Genomic DNA, 16,772 nt, shown 5'->3' with positions numbered 1-16,772 from the left:
GTACATTTCAAATGACTGACAATGGAGAATATTGATCAAGGAAAAAGATGTCTCTGAGTTTTACCTCCCACCACCAAAACCAACACTCAAAGAAAATATTAAATAACAAGGGGCATAGATTTTCTGTTCCACCAATGCCTCCAGAAAATAAAACTGATCTCACCTATGAACTCTCTCCCTCTGAAAAATATAGAAAATGAGATTTGAGGTTTCCCATAGTTTGTCTGCTTATATAAAGTTGAACCAAACCGCCAGAAAATCATTTAAAAAATTATTTGTGGATCTAGTATGTATGAATTCTAGTACAATGTGAAAATGTTTTAATGTGGACAAAACTCTCATTTGAAGGAGACACTCCAGAATCAGAACACGGCAGATGATGAGGAAGAAGCTGTCACAGCCCATCAGTTACTCAGATCTATTGGACACAACAACTGAGTGGAAAATCTAGTCCCACAAAACCCTGTACTTGTCTACACTCACAGAAACAATTCACAAACCCAGATACTTCAGGAACTTTAATCAAGTGCTATTTTAAAGAAATAATATTGTATTTGACAGATTTTAAAAAGTCCTTTAAAGGAATTATGTAAGATGACTGTATTCTTAGACATTCACTTAATTGAAATGAAATCAGTCTGTGAATAAATTCAGGATCTCCCTGATACTATTTTGCAAGGCAAAACATTTTACTACTACGCAATTCCAGCAAACTGGCAGCTTCATCTAGGTCTGAAAAACCACTACATACTTTTGAGAGCACAGACTTGATTTATTGGTGCAGTAAATCAAATTTCTTCCAAAGTAATGCTATTCTATAGAGCTTTATAAGAAGGGGTTATTTTTGCTTTTGGGTTACACGTATGCCCAACTAAACTAATAACATTAAATGCATTTAGAAATCTAATAACTATGTTCCTGTGAAAAATGCAAAAGCAGCCTCTCTTTTGATGGTGACCATAAACAGGTTTTTAAGAGATAAGTAAAAGAGAAAATAATAACTGCACTTGCAGCACATTTAGAAAACACCCCCAATACGCATATTTCAAAGGATAATTTCAACATACTGAAACTGCAATTTAAAAAATGAATTTTACAACTCAATAACTTAGATAAAAGAAAATATACTATTTGAGTATTTTCATTACAAGTAGAATCTCTTGCAATTTCACTTAAAAGTCTTTCATTCATATCAAACACTGACAAAACCTGCTTAGGTATCACCACATCTGAGAAGTTATTTGATTACTCACTGTGTTATATTTACTTGCATCATCTCTGTAATGTGCTTTTATGGAACAGAGATGAGAAAAAAAAGCTCTGTGGTGAAATGATAATTCTTGTGCAAGAAAACCCAATTATTTGCCTGCTTGTAGCTGATACTACACGACCAATCTGTTCCTCAATGGTTATAAGGAGTTTCAGTGGAGGTGAAAATCTTCCACTCTGCAATCTAGAAACAGCCCCACTGTTGACCCAGTGGACCTGAACACACTGAACTGTTCCATCAGAGATCTGGAACACACTCATCTTTCAGTTTTCCACTTAATAATTTTAGTGTCACTAGCACTATTTTTCTGTAAAAGATATCTTCAAAAATACTGGGCCCAGGAATATAACAGCATTCCAGGCACTTCTGATCCGCCTCATGGTTCATTCTCTTTTCAGCTTCAGGTAAATTCAGGCCACCCACCAAATGCTAAAGTAAACCATAAACACTAAAAGAGGAGGAGAGAGAAATAATGAAAGGAGAACTGCACAACTGAAACAAGAAATATGTAAGAAAAGAAATCCAAAGTCTTAGTTCCTTTACATCCCACCTCCTCTCTGCCCAGCCTTTCATTTCTTTGCTGCATCTCTCCACTGTTCAGCTGCATGAATGGAGAAAACACTCAGCTCTCCAGTGCAGTAGTGGGGTATTCAGAAGTAAGAGGTAACTACTGTCAAATTACCTTTCAGGTTATATCTAAAGATATAATTAAACCAATTATAGTGGGCTAACCAAGCATAAATTAGTTTGTAAGGAAGCAGGTTTGAGGATGTAATTCTACCAACTGAAGATTTTGGGGGATTCTTTGAATTTCATATTGAAATCACTAGCATTGGGTTTCACTTAAAGCATCTGAAACCAACAGCATTATCTTCATGTGTCAATAATCATGTTAATCAGCACATCACCGTGGTACAACCTTCCTAATGTAAAATCCAAAACTTGACAGAAACGTGTCAATGCACTATGTATCTTAAACAATTAAAACCAAGCAAACTCTACAGAAATGCAATTAAATGATGTGGGTGGGTTGGAGAATCATACCTAGGAAAGCAGATGGCGACACTGTGCCGTTGCTCCGTGACACCATGACGCTGATCCCAGTCTCAACAAACGGCACCGAGAAGTCGACGACCTCAGAGCGCTCCTCGTTGATGGTGAGGGACCCCACGGCCATCACTGCCCGGTGATACACCACCTGATCCACACAGAGAACACACCACCAACGTCACTCAGCACAGAACACCTCGGCTCTCCAAAACAACTCAACCCAAACGTTGCTAAGCTCTTGCCAGAGAGCCCTTTCACCAAACAGAACTTACTTCACCAATCATCCCATTCCACACATTATTGACTTTTTTGCCGTGTTTCCCGTTGGTCACTAAATACAGGTCATATGTGAACTTGACAGTTTTAGACAACTTCTTCAAGATATCAATGCAGAATCCTTTGCAGCACTTCTTCACGTTAGTTCCCTCATTAGTTTTGTTGCTGTCAACAGAGAAGAGACACATAAATATTCCTGCTAGGAAAAACAGAAGCACCACAACAACAGGATTCAGCATGCTGTGAAACAACATTTTGTCATACTTGTGAGTGGACATGTTTTTCTGAGTCAACAGAGAAATAATCCACAGGATGCTTTTATAAATATATGGTGTTTGCAGCTTTTACTAATCATAATGTAGCTGCTTGATGAGACAGAGATAATGTTACCTTGTATGACATGATTGCTGCTGCACTATCCAGCCTAACACACTGCACTTCTCCATCAAGCCATAGTCTCCTTTTACTAATCTCTCTCTTAGGATTAGATTAATCATTTATTACTTTTACTCTCAAGACATCACACTACATGTCATTTAGTAATTAAAGCACATGTAAGCTATAAAAAGGCACAGCAGTTCACTGTACTGAAAGTGGATGCATCTTCTCAAAGTGCACTTTTTCCTGCACTTTGAGAAGGTGAATTTCAGGCCACCTTTGAGTGCAATGACGTAGCCTTTCCCTCTCCCTTTTTTTCTGAAATGCTCATTTTGTGACCTCTACAACATTTTAGTATAAGCATCTTCAGTAGCCAAGGCAGTATTTTACCGCCTTTGAAAGAATTCAAAATTAAAATAAAACTAGTTTAGAACCTGACTAAGTACAGTTATGTCAGAAAAAAAAATTTCTCTGGACTTGAGGAAGAATGTGCACAATCATTTAGCAGTCTCTGGGACTCCTGAGAAACATGCATCATATTCCCTGACACCTGCTCAGTAAAAAACCTGCTGTTATTATATTCAGTTCATAAATACGCAGAGCAAAGCAGAGAACAGGTGAAACACCCCTGATAAATGCTCAGTGAAACCTTTTCCACTGATTTCTAATGACTGCTTCAAAGTTATGGAGCAATAAAAGCAGGGAACTTGTCTCTCAGTGGTAAGTCACAGTGGTATTTTATGCTGGAGTAGTTTAACCTCTACCACATTTCAGCATAAACATAGATTTTCATTGGGAGACATTCTCAAATTGTTAAAGACTAATGAAAACAGGCGTATCTCAACATAACTGGAAACAATTGGAAGAGGACTCATTAAAACAGCCCCATTCTAGAACACAGTCTTCTTTCATATGACTGAAAAGGGCTAATTCTCATTGACTTTGAATTTACTATAAACTTACTATCTTGTCGTTAATTCAACGTGACTTGCATGTGTATAACCAGAACCTTTCCACTTTTTAAAAAGGAAGATGTGCAAACAAGAGCACACCGTGTGGGAAAGGGAAAAAGAAAGAGGACATGAAACACCAAAGGAATAGCAAAGAGAGGAAGTGAGATAAAAAGAGCAGCAGATTATCAGAGAACAATTATACAGCCAAAGAAGGGAAGAAAATAATTCACGAGAAACCAGGGGAAATGTATTTTGCACTCAGAAAAAAGGAATGCTGGGCATTTACTCACTTCAGCCTGACAAATTTTCGGCACGGCACGGTGTTTTTTTGGCAGCTCTCCATCAAAGGGTCCACGTCCTCCACGATGACAAAGGGAGCCTCCTCCAGGGTGACAATGCTCAGGTGGTTGTCGTCGGGGTCGCTGTCTGCGAAGGAGCTGTACCGCGGCCACACCGAGTACTTCAGGCTCAGGGAGTTGTTCTCCCACTTCCCCACCTGCAAGGCCAAGATCCACAGGCTGCTGAAGCTGCTTGCTTGGGGTTTGACAAATGGGGTCAAATCTTAAACGTGCTGGGATGCAGGTACAGGAAATTACACTGCCAGGGCAGTTGCTTTGGGGGGTTTTTTTAGCTCAAAATTAATTTAGAACTTCTTACTAATTTCATGAAGCAAGAAAATGCACTGTGGTAAAGACAAATAAAGTAACATTATTTTAAGTTAACTGTTTTATAAAGACTAGATGTCATCAGTTAACACTACTTATCACCTGGCTATAGGTGCACTGAAATTTGATATGCATCGTTTCCATTTTAGCCAGAACAGCAAACAGATGCTCCCTTTGTAATCAGGACCCATTTGAAGTAATAAGGAAAAAGTTCTCAACAATCCCCCCCCCAAAAAAAATCAAACCCTAATCCATCCCACACACACATCTGACTGATAACCAAAATATCATAATGCCATTTCTGTATCTTCCCAAAAGAGAAGACTCTTCTATATTTAGAGCTTGAAAAAACATTGTGAAAGCCTTTTTTTCCAGCCTTTTCATTGCACCTGACCCAGGCCAAACCACGTTTGTAGTAAGACATTCTATTAGAAATAGTTCTTATTAGAAACAATGTATTTTATTCTGCTTTAGGTAATGCCAGCTCTTGGGTAGGTTTAAAAAAGCATATTCCACTTTACATTAAAATTTCCTGTTTATTTACTATTATAAATTATCCCTTCCAAATTAACCTATGTTTCTTTCTACTTCCAGATCACCAGAAAGGAGTGTACAATTCAAACATTTTTAAAAGTCTAGCATTTTCTTCCTCAAATTGTGTTTTAACTACTTCTTATCCATAAATCTAATTACATGTTTTATCGGATGACAGATAATAGAAATGAGCTAGCAATCCACATAATTTATAACCTAATGCATTTTAATAATTCTTGAGTCGCTTAAGCTAAACAAATAACAACATTAACATGAGACTGTTAAAACATTATTTTTTGAAGGAAAATGGTGGGAATTGACAGCACAATGAGAGACTCAGGTCCTAAAAAAAAATTAAAAAAAAATCACCTACCTCCTGTCTTTAAAGACTAGAAAATGAATCATAAAAATTCCCAAAGAACATGATTTATATCTATTCCTATTTAGGGAAGCATGTAAGCACATAACCTTTGCAGTTTCCTTTCCATCCTGTTTATAAGTCAAGATGTTTTGCTGAACTTCAATGTAGGAGGCATAAAATGCCAAATCCCTACACACTTAAATCAGGAAATCCAAAATATCTCAAGGGAATTAGGAATTCTCACTTAAATCAATGGGAATTGATTGTAGGATATATGTACAATGCTAGTATGAAATCTAACCAAAACACAGTGGATGAAGCCTTTGTGAGACCAACTATTCCAGACAAAGGGAAACAAACCTCTTGTTTCTATCCATTTAACTCTGCATGAGGCAGAGTTATTGTAAAAATAGTTTAATCATCAATCTCTAGTATATAATGGCAGTCACAGCAATGTGTGCTGGTTTATGTGAGCTTACACGGTGTCACTCACAGCCCTAAATACTCCACGGCCATCTGGGATGGGGAGAATTCCAGCCAGAGCAGTGCTTCAGTCAAACAGCAGACGTGCCAAGGAATACAAGGGATTTCAGAGGTGGAAAATGTGCCTGTTCCAACCATCAAGAAACGAAACATGATGGCATATGTGTGGTCAGGGCTGCAGTCACCTGCCTTCCCAAACCCCTCCATCCGGGAGCCGTGAGGAGGCAGATCCGCCTGATCCTGAAGCACATCCCTCTGCCAGCCACCCCCTGCGCCTGTACTGCTGTCACACAGACAGCAGGAACACAGGCTGCCCACCTCAGGGAGGTCACCTGATCCTACCAAAAACATACCCACTGCTTGGGTGCTGTTAGAAGAGAAATCATGATACTCCTTCTTACTTCGACCGGAATAACTCCTTTTTATTGGTCTGAGGAGGATATAATGATATTTTTAAACAGCTGGATTTGGGGAAATGCTGATTTCTTTTGAGAGGTGTATCTATAAGAGTGGGGAAGGCAAAACTCTGTTAAGAAAGATTTTGAAGTAATAAACACAGCAGTGTGCATTTCTAAACCAAACATTTTTTTAAAAAAAAAGAGAATTCAAGCTGAGGAAAACACACAAAAAATGCTGCAGATATGCTCCATTACGGAACTGCCCAAAACTGCATGCAAATACTTTTACTGTACTGTATGGAAATGCCACAAAACATCCAGAGATTTATGAAAAATTTCTGTCGTGCCTAGTTACACTGATGATGATATGGCCTCGATCTCAGAGAAACATAAAAAATGGCCCTCACTTGAAAAAGAAGGCAATAAAATCATTTTGGGGGCAGATCCTGGCCCAAACCATAAAAATCCTTATCATGGCCGAAAGAGTGTGACTTTCATAAAAAATGCATTTTCAATAGTGAATCAAACCCTTGATTCACTACTGTAGGTGCAAAACTCAGCTTCAAAGTACAGACATGCAATGGTACATATACCATTGTATTTCTTTTGAACTCGTACTTTCTTTCCTATTTTCTCCACCTTCACATGCAGTCTGGAATATTCCCTATGGTTTAATCTCTACAGGATACAGGAAGGGAAGCAGAAAATAGCTGAAAGCGTGGAAGAGCTTGTTTGAAGTCAGACTGAATTAGCAAACACAGGGTCCTCACCTCACCCACCTCTGCCTAAAGCACCTTACATGTGACTGCAGGGCACACATGCTCTCACCCCCTCATCCAGGCCTCTTTTATCTTTTGAAGATTGCAGCCAAGGAGGGTGATAATGAAGAATTTGGTGTGTGTCTGTGTAGCACTTAGATAAACACAGTTATGCAAAGACAGCCAACTTGCACAGTTGCTGCACCTCAGAGTCCCCTCTCCTGCTCCACCCTAAAGCAGTGTCTAAACAATGTAAGGATGATTGACATAATCCTATCCACACACCTTCACAGAGACCATCAAGTCAGAGAAAACGAGCAAGGCCAGACCCTGAGAAGAGCTTCCGTGTGGGCCAATGTTGGCACAAGAAGGATGTCTGTCACACCAGCGTATATCACCAAAAACAAACAAATAACCCGGTCCTGTCACCCTCCTCCCAGCAGATGGGAGCTGTACTCAATGCACAGTCATCACCCCTTTGTAAGAAAGAATGTTACATGACAACATGGATACTAAATGCACTCCTAGGACTACTCAGCCAAACCTTTGAAAAGAGAAAGATTTTCAGGGATGTTCCTCTTGCATTAAACGCACACATAGATTGCAAACATGCTGTTTGAGCTGCCCCAGTTAAGAAAATAATGCTGAGCAAAAGCAAAAATCGAACTCTTCTTGCTTTATTGAAAAACTATTTACTACTATTTTTTCATCACACTTTTCCACTTAAAAGGAAGAGCTACTTTGGCAAGGTTTAAGTCAATAACTAAAAAGCATAGAGTTTGTCAGGTTAGCAATAACAGCTGCAGTACAAAGCACAAGAGCAAAGCCCTCCCTCCAGAAACAGCACCTGCTAGACACGTGCTGCTGCAAACTTTTGTGTCACTTCATATTTCTGAAGGTCCTTCTTTGACAATGGTCCTCTAAATTTAAAGGACAAAAAATGATGTGAGCAATTTCATGTCTTATTAATAAGAAGTGTTTTACAGTCCTACGTGGTTTGAAGACCTCCACTTAAAGACCTTGAAGTTTTCAAAGTTTGCTGCAAAATCTCACATGGGCTATGCAAATGTCCCACTCTTCCCTCGTGGCTGCTTCTGACACCATCAGGAAGACACCAGTCCTGCAACTAGGAAGGCCCAAAGGAAAACACGGGACCCATAGAGATTATAAATGAACAGGAGGATAAAAAGAAAAGCTACCACCTCCTGCAGCCTCATTTTTCAATAGAGAATTATTAATTAGCACTCACCAAATCCTCAGTGGCTGGCATAGTTTTGGTTCTGCAAAATGTCCCAGATAACTCTACACAGTACAAGAGTTCAAACTCATGCCAGAGAAGCCATTTTATGAGTTGATTATGCCATTAGAAAAGAGTTAATCAAATTGACAGCCCCTTCCTCCACCTCCCAGCGAGGAAAGACTTTTTGTTACCTCTGCAGTCAGTACACATCTTACAACTCTCCAAAAGTGTCCAGTCAGCTCTACCTTTACCTCCAGAGACAAAGAGGTAGCCTGAAAGTCTTCCTATTCCTTCATCTCCTCTCTTAATACATAGATTTAAAGAGCAGGAGCAAAGCACACCACCTATGGTTTCCATGGGAGCTGCAATTCCTTTGTGGCAGCAAAGAGATGGGCACCATCCTCCTTGGGAATACATGATTTAAGAAATGCTGCACAGTAATTGGTGCAATTCAAACAACTCAGCCCAGTAAAGGTCAAAGGAAAGGCCTTTGGGCTAAGCAAAAGCTCACTGATACAGAAACAATATGCAATTCTCAGCCGACAATAAGTGTCAGGACAGGCATATTTACAGGAAGACTAAATACACCAAGCAACAAGGACAGAACAGAGAAAATGACAACCCAACAGATGTTAAAGAGCACACTGCTGCTTCTGCTGTGGGCAAAGAATATATCATGTTACGCCACAGAGCCACCGACAGAAGATACACCCGCAAATAGAGGATTAGCTCATGCAGTTTCAGCTGTTCTACTTAAAACACATGCCTCCCTTCACAACTTCCAGGGAATGTCTATCATGAGACACCAGGATCCTTCAGCTATCACAACCCCTGCTCTAAATCGAGATTTCACAAGGAACCACCCTGTACCATCTCAATGACTTTTTATCACCACAGGGCTCTGACAAAGAGCTCTGTCAGAAATCTGACTGAGTGTTATTATGTTCTCAGCTCTCACCCAGGGAAGTCAGCTCCACCACCAGAGACAGGAGCTGCCTTTTCTCAGCTACGTGCTGGTGGATGTCAGGAGCCAGATGGAGCTCTCTGTGAAGACCTTGGTTCATTTATTCCAGGCAGGAACCGCGCACCCTCTGCCCACTCATTCCTACTTAGATACAAATGTGTACAACCCCACACAGAGCTTGTAAATCTGGCATATGCTAGTTAATCAGAGCAAAATTAAGTTCTACATTAAATCCTGCATTAACAGAAAGTTAAAGATTACAGGCTATGTTTAGAATACACCTGGATGTAAGTACTGGCTCTTGCAGTGGTGTTTCAGTAGCAACTGTGCCATATAGTACACAAATTCACCCAGAATACAGGCCACCGTGGTAATTTTATCTGCATCTACCTAGGAGCAGCAGTAAAAATTGATTTTACCCCAGAGCTCATCTTTACACATGGAATACACCCATCTTTAAATTCTACACAGTCCTTCACACTTCACCTAAAATATATGATATGCACTGCTAATTAAACCATCTATTTTTTGCCACTGTTAATTATATTCTAGGATATGATTTTAATATCAGATTGATTGATTTTATTTCCACATCAGAAAAAAAAAAAAAAAGAAAGACAGAGTAGCAGACTGTGAATTTGGCAACTCAGAGAAGTTGATACCCAGGTCACACCACACTAAGGTAACATTAACAGGAGAGCTGCAGCTGGGTCTGCTGGACCTCTGAGGGTTATTTAGCACTAGCACAGGGTTCCTGCAGCACTTTGGTGATATTTGGGCAACACTGCTAACTCTGGCAAATTTATCAAGTTTCACTGAAACAAGCACATTAAACTTGTCTTCTTAAAAATCTCTTGCCTGAGAACAGCATCCCCTTTGCCTGTCAAGATTAGCAGCAAGAATATGAATGTTGGTGTCAGAAGTTTGAGCAGTTGCCTTAGGATCTGTCAAAATATCTTGCTGGATGCCTGCAAAACATGCCCAAAAATGTGATTTTCAGTCTTCAAACTATTATCATCCAACCAGCTTTTTTCAGCATCTGATATGGGACAAATCCCTCATTCAACCTCATTTACATGTGAAGTTACCATCTCAAAGTTTCAATACTGAGTCACTTATAAAGGAAAAGGAACTTATTTCCCAAGGGGTAATAGTATGCTCTTCAACTATGGTTGAAAGAATTTTCAATAACCTCAAGCCTTGAGTCAAGTATATCAATTTTGATACCAAGGAAAAATTGTACTTGAGTCAAATCAGATTAAAAACCAAATAAAAGTTGAGTTCAAATAATACATCTTGGATTTTCAGTACAGTATCAAGTAAAAAAATTTTCACATAAACCCCAATTACTCTTTCTACATAAATAATAAAGTAGCTGCTCACAATTTCTATGTACACTAGTTACATTATGAGGATTAACAGACTGTTGCATTGTCAGTTTTTCACATGAGAAAATAATTTAATTAGATTCTGGGACTCGATGTTTTTTCTATAGGTTTAAGGATATTTAATAAAACTTCAATAAAACAATTCTGTGATACTCATTGCCATACTGTAACAGGAAGGAAAAGCATGTGCCTGGCTGGAAACTCAGAGCAGGAAATGTTAGATCTCAGATGAGTAGCTTTGACAGTTTTGAAACTGAGCAAAACAGCTCAAGGAAAAAGGAGTAAGAGGAAAAAAATTGGCTAGGAGGCTAAGAAATGTGGGATAAAAAGTGCAACTTGGAGAGAACGCTGAGACAACCCCAGAGAGATGTTCAAATTAAGCAGGGGCTAGGGAAGGGCTTCTGAAGTCTCTAAGCCAAAGGAACTGTAGTGTTCAGTGATGCTCTGCTGATAGAGATGTGGGGTGTTCTGAGACAGCCGAGAGCTACACCCAGCTCGCCAGGAAAACTGATTACTCAGTTTGTCTTCATCCGCAGAGGCAGGGATCAGCCCGTGGTCAGAAGGATAATTCTGGTGGTGACAGCCTGTTCTTGGCCGCCTTTTCCTTCTCCCCTCTGACACAATTAAACCTGGCCCCCTTCCCACAGCCCAGCACTGGAGCAGCAGGCACGAGAGCTGACATGGTCCGGCTGTCCCTGCCCAGCACCTCGCCTGGCCAGCCACCAACAGGGCTCTAAAGCAGGGGCCAGAAAGGAGCAGAAGCATCCATCTTTTTCTGGGCAGGAGCCTCCTTCAGTCCCACTTTTCTTCCTCCTAAAAGCCCCTCAAACACGACAACGAGCAGGGAGGGATTTACCCGATGGAAAACTGCACAGACAAACATAAGGCTCAGCCTACAGCTGAGCCCAGCAGAGCAGGTGGGGTGGGCACTGCTGCCACACAACATGGCAGGCACACCAAAACCTGCCCCAAGTCCTCATTCTCTGAGAGAGGAGTCACTGCAAGGTTAAAACAGGCTCAAGTTATTTCTTAGAAATAATGTTGGTTCATACACCCGCTATTGCTTTGCTGCTGTTGGCTCATTTTTCAGAAACATCACACCCATCTCTCCTTGTCCTTTGAATGGCCTCTTTAGAGAAGTTTCAAGGTACAAAATGTATGAAATTATTTTAACATAAGTATTGTTGGCTGCCTCTTTAAGCATTTTCTGCCTTTGGCACCTCATACTAATAATATTCTCCAAGCAGTACAATAATTTTTCCAGAACATTATATATGATATGCAGAACGTTGAAGAATTTTAAAATAGGGTAAGAAATTTTCATTACGGTTAGCGAGCAAAAGATTCCTCCAAAGATTCAAATTGACACATTTGGAAAGGATTAAATTTATCCAGAGAATTAAATTTGCATCAAATGAACATAAAGAAATACACAGCATAATCTAGGACTACTCTCTGGTTTTGCATGACTAGCATATTTATTGAGATGTCCTTCAGTAATTCTGATTTTGTCATTATTATTCATCATCATGAAGAATGTTGTAGTCTTACAAACTGGAGTTTTAAGTTGATTTTATGGATTCCTAAAACTGTAAGAAAAAGAATTCATAAATTTCAGCAGGAATTTAGATAATGCAGGGTCATGCTTCATGAATTTGAAATAAAACTGAAGGATGACAGTGATGTATGTTTACCTACAGTCTCATATTACAAGAGTTTCTAAGGTTCCCTGTTTTTAAACCACAGATATCTTACAAACCTCAGAGCCAAAACAATCACAGGCTGAGATTGGAGTTTTAAAGAAAAGATCCTCATGACAAACTTTTTAAATTACTATTTGCATATAAGATTAAACCTGATATTAAGTCACTTTCTAGTCTATATAGAGGTCTATGGAGACCACTTGTCTACCTGAAGTAGTCAAGATTACAAATTTTTCAGGCAAACCTTGTTGGGATTATCCTCCAATTCAGCAGGAACCTCACAGTTTAACAAAAAAAAAGTGCGCTTTTATTTAAATATATATAAAAAAAAATACAAAATCAAGCAAATGAAAGGACTGGAATTGTCAAGATATAAAAATCCATCCAAATTTAAGTAGTCGAGGACCAAGCTTTTGGAGATTTTTCAGTGATTCATTTTATTTTACTAAATTGCAAGAAGAAATGGAAATGCAGGGTGTGTTTCACAGAAATCTGAAATCCACATGGCTTCTCTGCTGCTTTCCCTGTTAAAACTCCTTGGATATACGCTGAACCAGGGAAAATTATCTTTTCTGAACTGTTGTGACAAAACCCCTAGAGCAGAATATCAGCAGTGACATGCAGGACATTAATTAATCTGCCTGCTCATCATTAGCAGGGCTCTCCCAAGTCTCTCCCAGCCCTCAGATCCTGTTCCCAGGGCAGGACTCACCTTCTCCCACTCCCGCTCGTTGTTCAGCACTATCACCACCAGCCTGGGGTGTGCCTGGTAACCATCGGCCGTGAAGGACAAATCTCTGCCTTCCCAAGTCACATTCATCATAAACCTGGAAGGCAAGGAAGAAAAAGAGTTCCTTGAGAAATTAATGAGCTGTCCAGCAGTTAATAAGCAGCCAGTTCAGTCATCAGAACCACTGATTAAACACATGCACCAAATCCTGCCAATACTGAGAAGAGCCTGCACTTGCAGCCCAGGAGTCAGAGCATTTCAAGGCCCTTCATAGCACAGAACAAAGCAAAACATTGTTTTTGTATGAATTTTAATGCAGATATAATTTTTAAAGCAGCTTCCAGATTATATACAACCTGTACACACCATGAATAATCTTTTTGGCATTTTGTACCACGTCACTAGTTTTTCAGGACCATTTTAAACATATCTACATCAGCTCTGTATGTATTATATTATTGTCTCTCTAGAGTGATACTCAGAGCAAAGTGCACCTGATCTGTCTGCCCCCAAGAGTTCTGTCAGCCCTTCCCAACACTGTGCTGTTGTGACATGTGGATAAATTCCACCAAGGCCAAAACCAGACATGAAAGCTTTGAAGGGGTTTATAATATCTCAATTCAGTAATGTCAAAAGAGAAAGCATAAATGCTTTAAACTTTTTTGTATTTAGGTTCATTTTCAATGGTTTTCAAAAGATATACAGATTAATATAAATTAATTTCAAAAAAAAAACAGATGGACCCAGATTAAAATGTACAAGAAGGAGAACTTTTTAATTCTGTTGAAAAAAATCAAAACTCCACACTGCCAATGTGAGCCTGACAGAGCTAACCCATAGGTAAGAGGTAAAACTGCAACTCAAAGTCTTGGTGATATGCCAGCACTTCCAGAAGATTGTGTGCCCTCCAGCCCATGCCATGTCCATGGTCTGTAGTTAATCACACTGAATTGCACTGAATTTCATTGCAGTGTATTTCACTGAAAGAAATTCAGCCCAAGACTGATGCAGACAGAAGTGCAGACATCCATCCCACAGACAGAAGTGTTTTAAAGGGCAGAAATTTACTTTAGTTATTCTTCATACATTACTGACTAATGTTTGACCCCCAAGAAATGATACAGGTTTACATGTTTGTATGGGTTTGGAGGTTTTTTGGTTGGTTGGTTGTTATGGTTGGTTTTTTAGCAGCAGTAGTAGGACGGTCTCCTGGTGAATGTGATATAGACAAAATTATTCAGCTCCAGATTCAAAGGAGAAGGCTTTGTATTGACGCAGCTGCCTGAAAATCCCAATAGCAGAAACACACTAAATAAACATTTATAGACCCAGAAGAAATAGTGGCATTGTATTATAACAGTTAATAATTAAATGTGCACTGCCCTGAACAGCCATCTTAACATCATTCAGCACCGGTTTGACAGCAATTTGTAAATTCTCCCATTGTAATAACTCATATTTTGTGACAGACTTCCAGCGTGAAAATTTTCCCCTTGGCAGAACTTTGCTGTTCAGCTGAACTAATTTCCCGTATATTCCATTTTTCATCCAGCAGTGAAAGAGCTTGTTTGGGAACAAAAGGCTTGTTTGCCACCTTGAGAGGCAACAAACCACCAAACAGAATTCACTTGTGCACACATGTAAGGAACCAGCACAACATTCACTCGCTGCTGAAAATCAAACGTGTTGTGACCCAGGGAATGAAGTGCCCAGGAAGTGACCACAGGGGGAAAACGAGGATGTGCTGTAAAAACACACAATACTTTCATCTGCACTTCTGCACCCTCCTTCAGAGGCTCCCTCCCAATTCACACACGTGAAATAACACCCCTCACAATGCACACATCATCTGACAGGGCCAGGCAGAAACCATCTCATGTCAATAAACCTGAAAGCCAAGCACTTTGTCCCCTCCTAAGGGCTGGACCCCAAACACACACCCTGTACTACATCAGGCTTTTGTGTCCATTTGGCTTTTTAACTACATATTGGTGACTGGACTTGAGTTGAGGCCTTCCTTTATGTAATTTGGTAGGATCACCACCCTAGATTTCAACCACCACTCATCATATTTTTGGATTAATATGCAAATGTCTTAACCAGTCAAGGGCCATCACAAGATGCAGTGCTGATGCTCAAGTGTTCCCCCCAAAAAATAAATAAAATATGAACCACAAATCTAAACTGAAAAACTGAACTCAGTGTACATTTTTAATCCATGTGGATTTATCAGTTATTTAGTACTGAAAGATATTTTGCAAGTTTTTTTTAAAAAGCTCCCTAATCTGTAAAAGTTTCTTAAAACTGTATTGTCTGATCTGCATACAAAGGTACCCATGAGTGATGCAGTCTGAGCTACCCCAGTTCCTCATATTGCAACAATAAAAAGGACTTCAAAGAGATTCTTGTTTTCCCAAGCACATTCTTCTGTACAAAATTCATCAGCTGCCCGTGTTCTTCAGAAACAAATGCCTGCAACCTACATTCCCTTCTGAATTGTCATTTTTCCTCTGCAAAGGACAGAAGCCCTGCTCTGCTTTCACTGGCCAAAATCCCAAACCGCTTATCCCTCCAAAAAACAACTGTGTGCTTTTCTGCTCCTGGTTGGGAAGAGTACAGTAAGGAAAGCATTTATAATATGTTATTCTTACAGAGTTTTAAGTTTATCCAAGATTAATTCTGTGCCAGATGTCTTTGGCTTCTGAACTGGGCAAAATGCATTCCTGAAGTAGCTTTGGAAATGCATATTCCTGTTCTTAACTAAATGATGTTCTTGGTTATTTGAGCTTATTACTTTAAGGGGGCAATTCAGCACACACCTTGGATTAGTAGTTAATCTGCTTTCATACCTCATTAATGCTGCAGCCTTTGCAAAGACATGATAGCAGGAGGCCTTGTGATGGTATTATGACACTGAAGTCTTAATTAACTTTTGCAAACCAAAATTTGTAAGATTCCCCAGGTGATACATGATTCAAAATGGTAATTTTTTTTTTGGACAGAAGTTAAGCTCTTCTCACAGCGAATACAAAACAGGTTTTTTATCATGCAAAGAACCAAACCTTTACTATTTATTTAAAAATACTTTTAACATTTACACAATCCTTTTTTGCTTGTCATTTTCCCCAACACAACTGAAAAGTGTTGAGACACCACATCAGAACACCCTTGCTGTTGTATTTACAGCAAGCCTTTGAAGCACCAAGGTTACAAACTTCTCTTAAGGTTTCCAACTTCATTTTTATAGACTCAGAAATATCAAGTAGTTCACATAAAGCTTCAGAATAATGCCAAAACTGTGCAATATTTATCCCTGACAAAATTCTAACCCTACCCATAAAAACAGAACATATTGAATAAGGTGGGTTTTCCTACCCTGTAAATACTATACCACAATTTCATCGACTCCAATTTCTATTAATAAATGGGCAAAGACTTTGCCAAAAGGAAGAGATCTCAGTTTTCAGAAGACCATTTCCTAGGATATGATATTGCTGATACAGAGTCACCTTTCTGGCCTCCTTACAGGAGACATGGACCTTCTTGTCCATGGGGTGTTTGTTAAGGATTTCCTATCCTGTGTGAAAACAGTAGGAAACCCAGCAAAGCTACAACTCCTCC

At 39.5% G+C, this 16,772-nt stretch overlaps 1 protein-coding gene across 1 annotated transcript in view; it reads right to left on the bottom strand.

The window, feature by feature from the left end:
* Positions 1 to 16,772, bottom strand: part of GRIN2A (glutamate ionotropic receptor NMDA type subunit 2A) — a 165,149-nt gene that overhangs the window by 49,047 nt on the left and 99,330 nt on the right. Inside the window, exons 3-6 of the mRNA XM_008921736.4 lie at positions 13,134 to 13,248; positions 4,218 to 4,423; positions 2,593 to 2,761; positions 2,315 to 2,468 (exon numbers count right to left, since the gene is read on the bottom strand). Coding sequence (XP_008919984.2) covers positions 2,315 to 2,468; positions 2,593 to 2,761; positions 4,218 to 4,423; positions 13,134 to 13,248 — 644 coding nt within the window. The remainder of the gene's footprint in view (positions 1 to 2,314; positions 2,469 to 2,592; positions 2,762 to 4,217; positions 4,424 to 13,133; positions 13,249 to 16,772) is intronic.

This window comes from Manacus vitellinus, unplaced genomic scaffold (assembly GCF_001715985.3).
Source record: "Manacus vitellinus isolate BGI_N305 unplaced genomic scaffold, ASM171598v3 scaffold_12_pilon, whole genome shotgun sequence".
NCBI lineage: Eukaryota > Metazoa > Chordata > Aves > Passeriformes > Pipridae > Manacus > Manacus vitellinus.
Note: the sequence above shows the minus strand (reverse complement) of the source record. Positions and strands in the feature narration are given on the sequence as shown.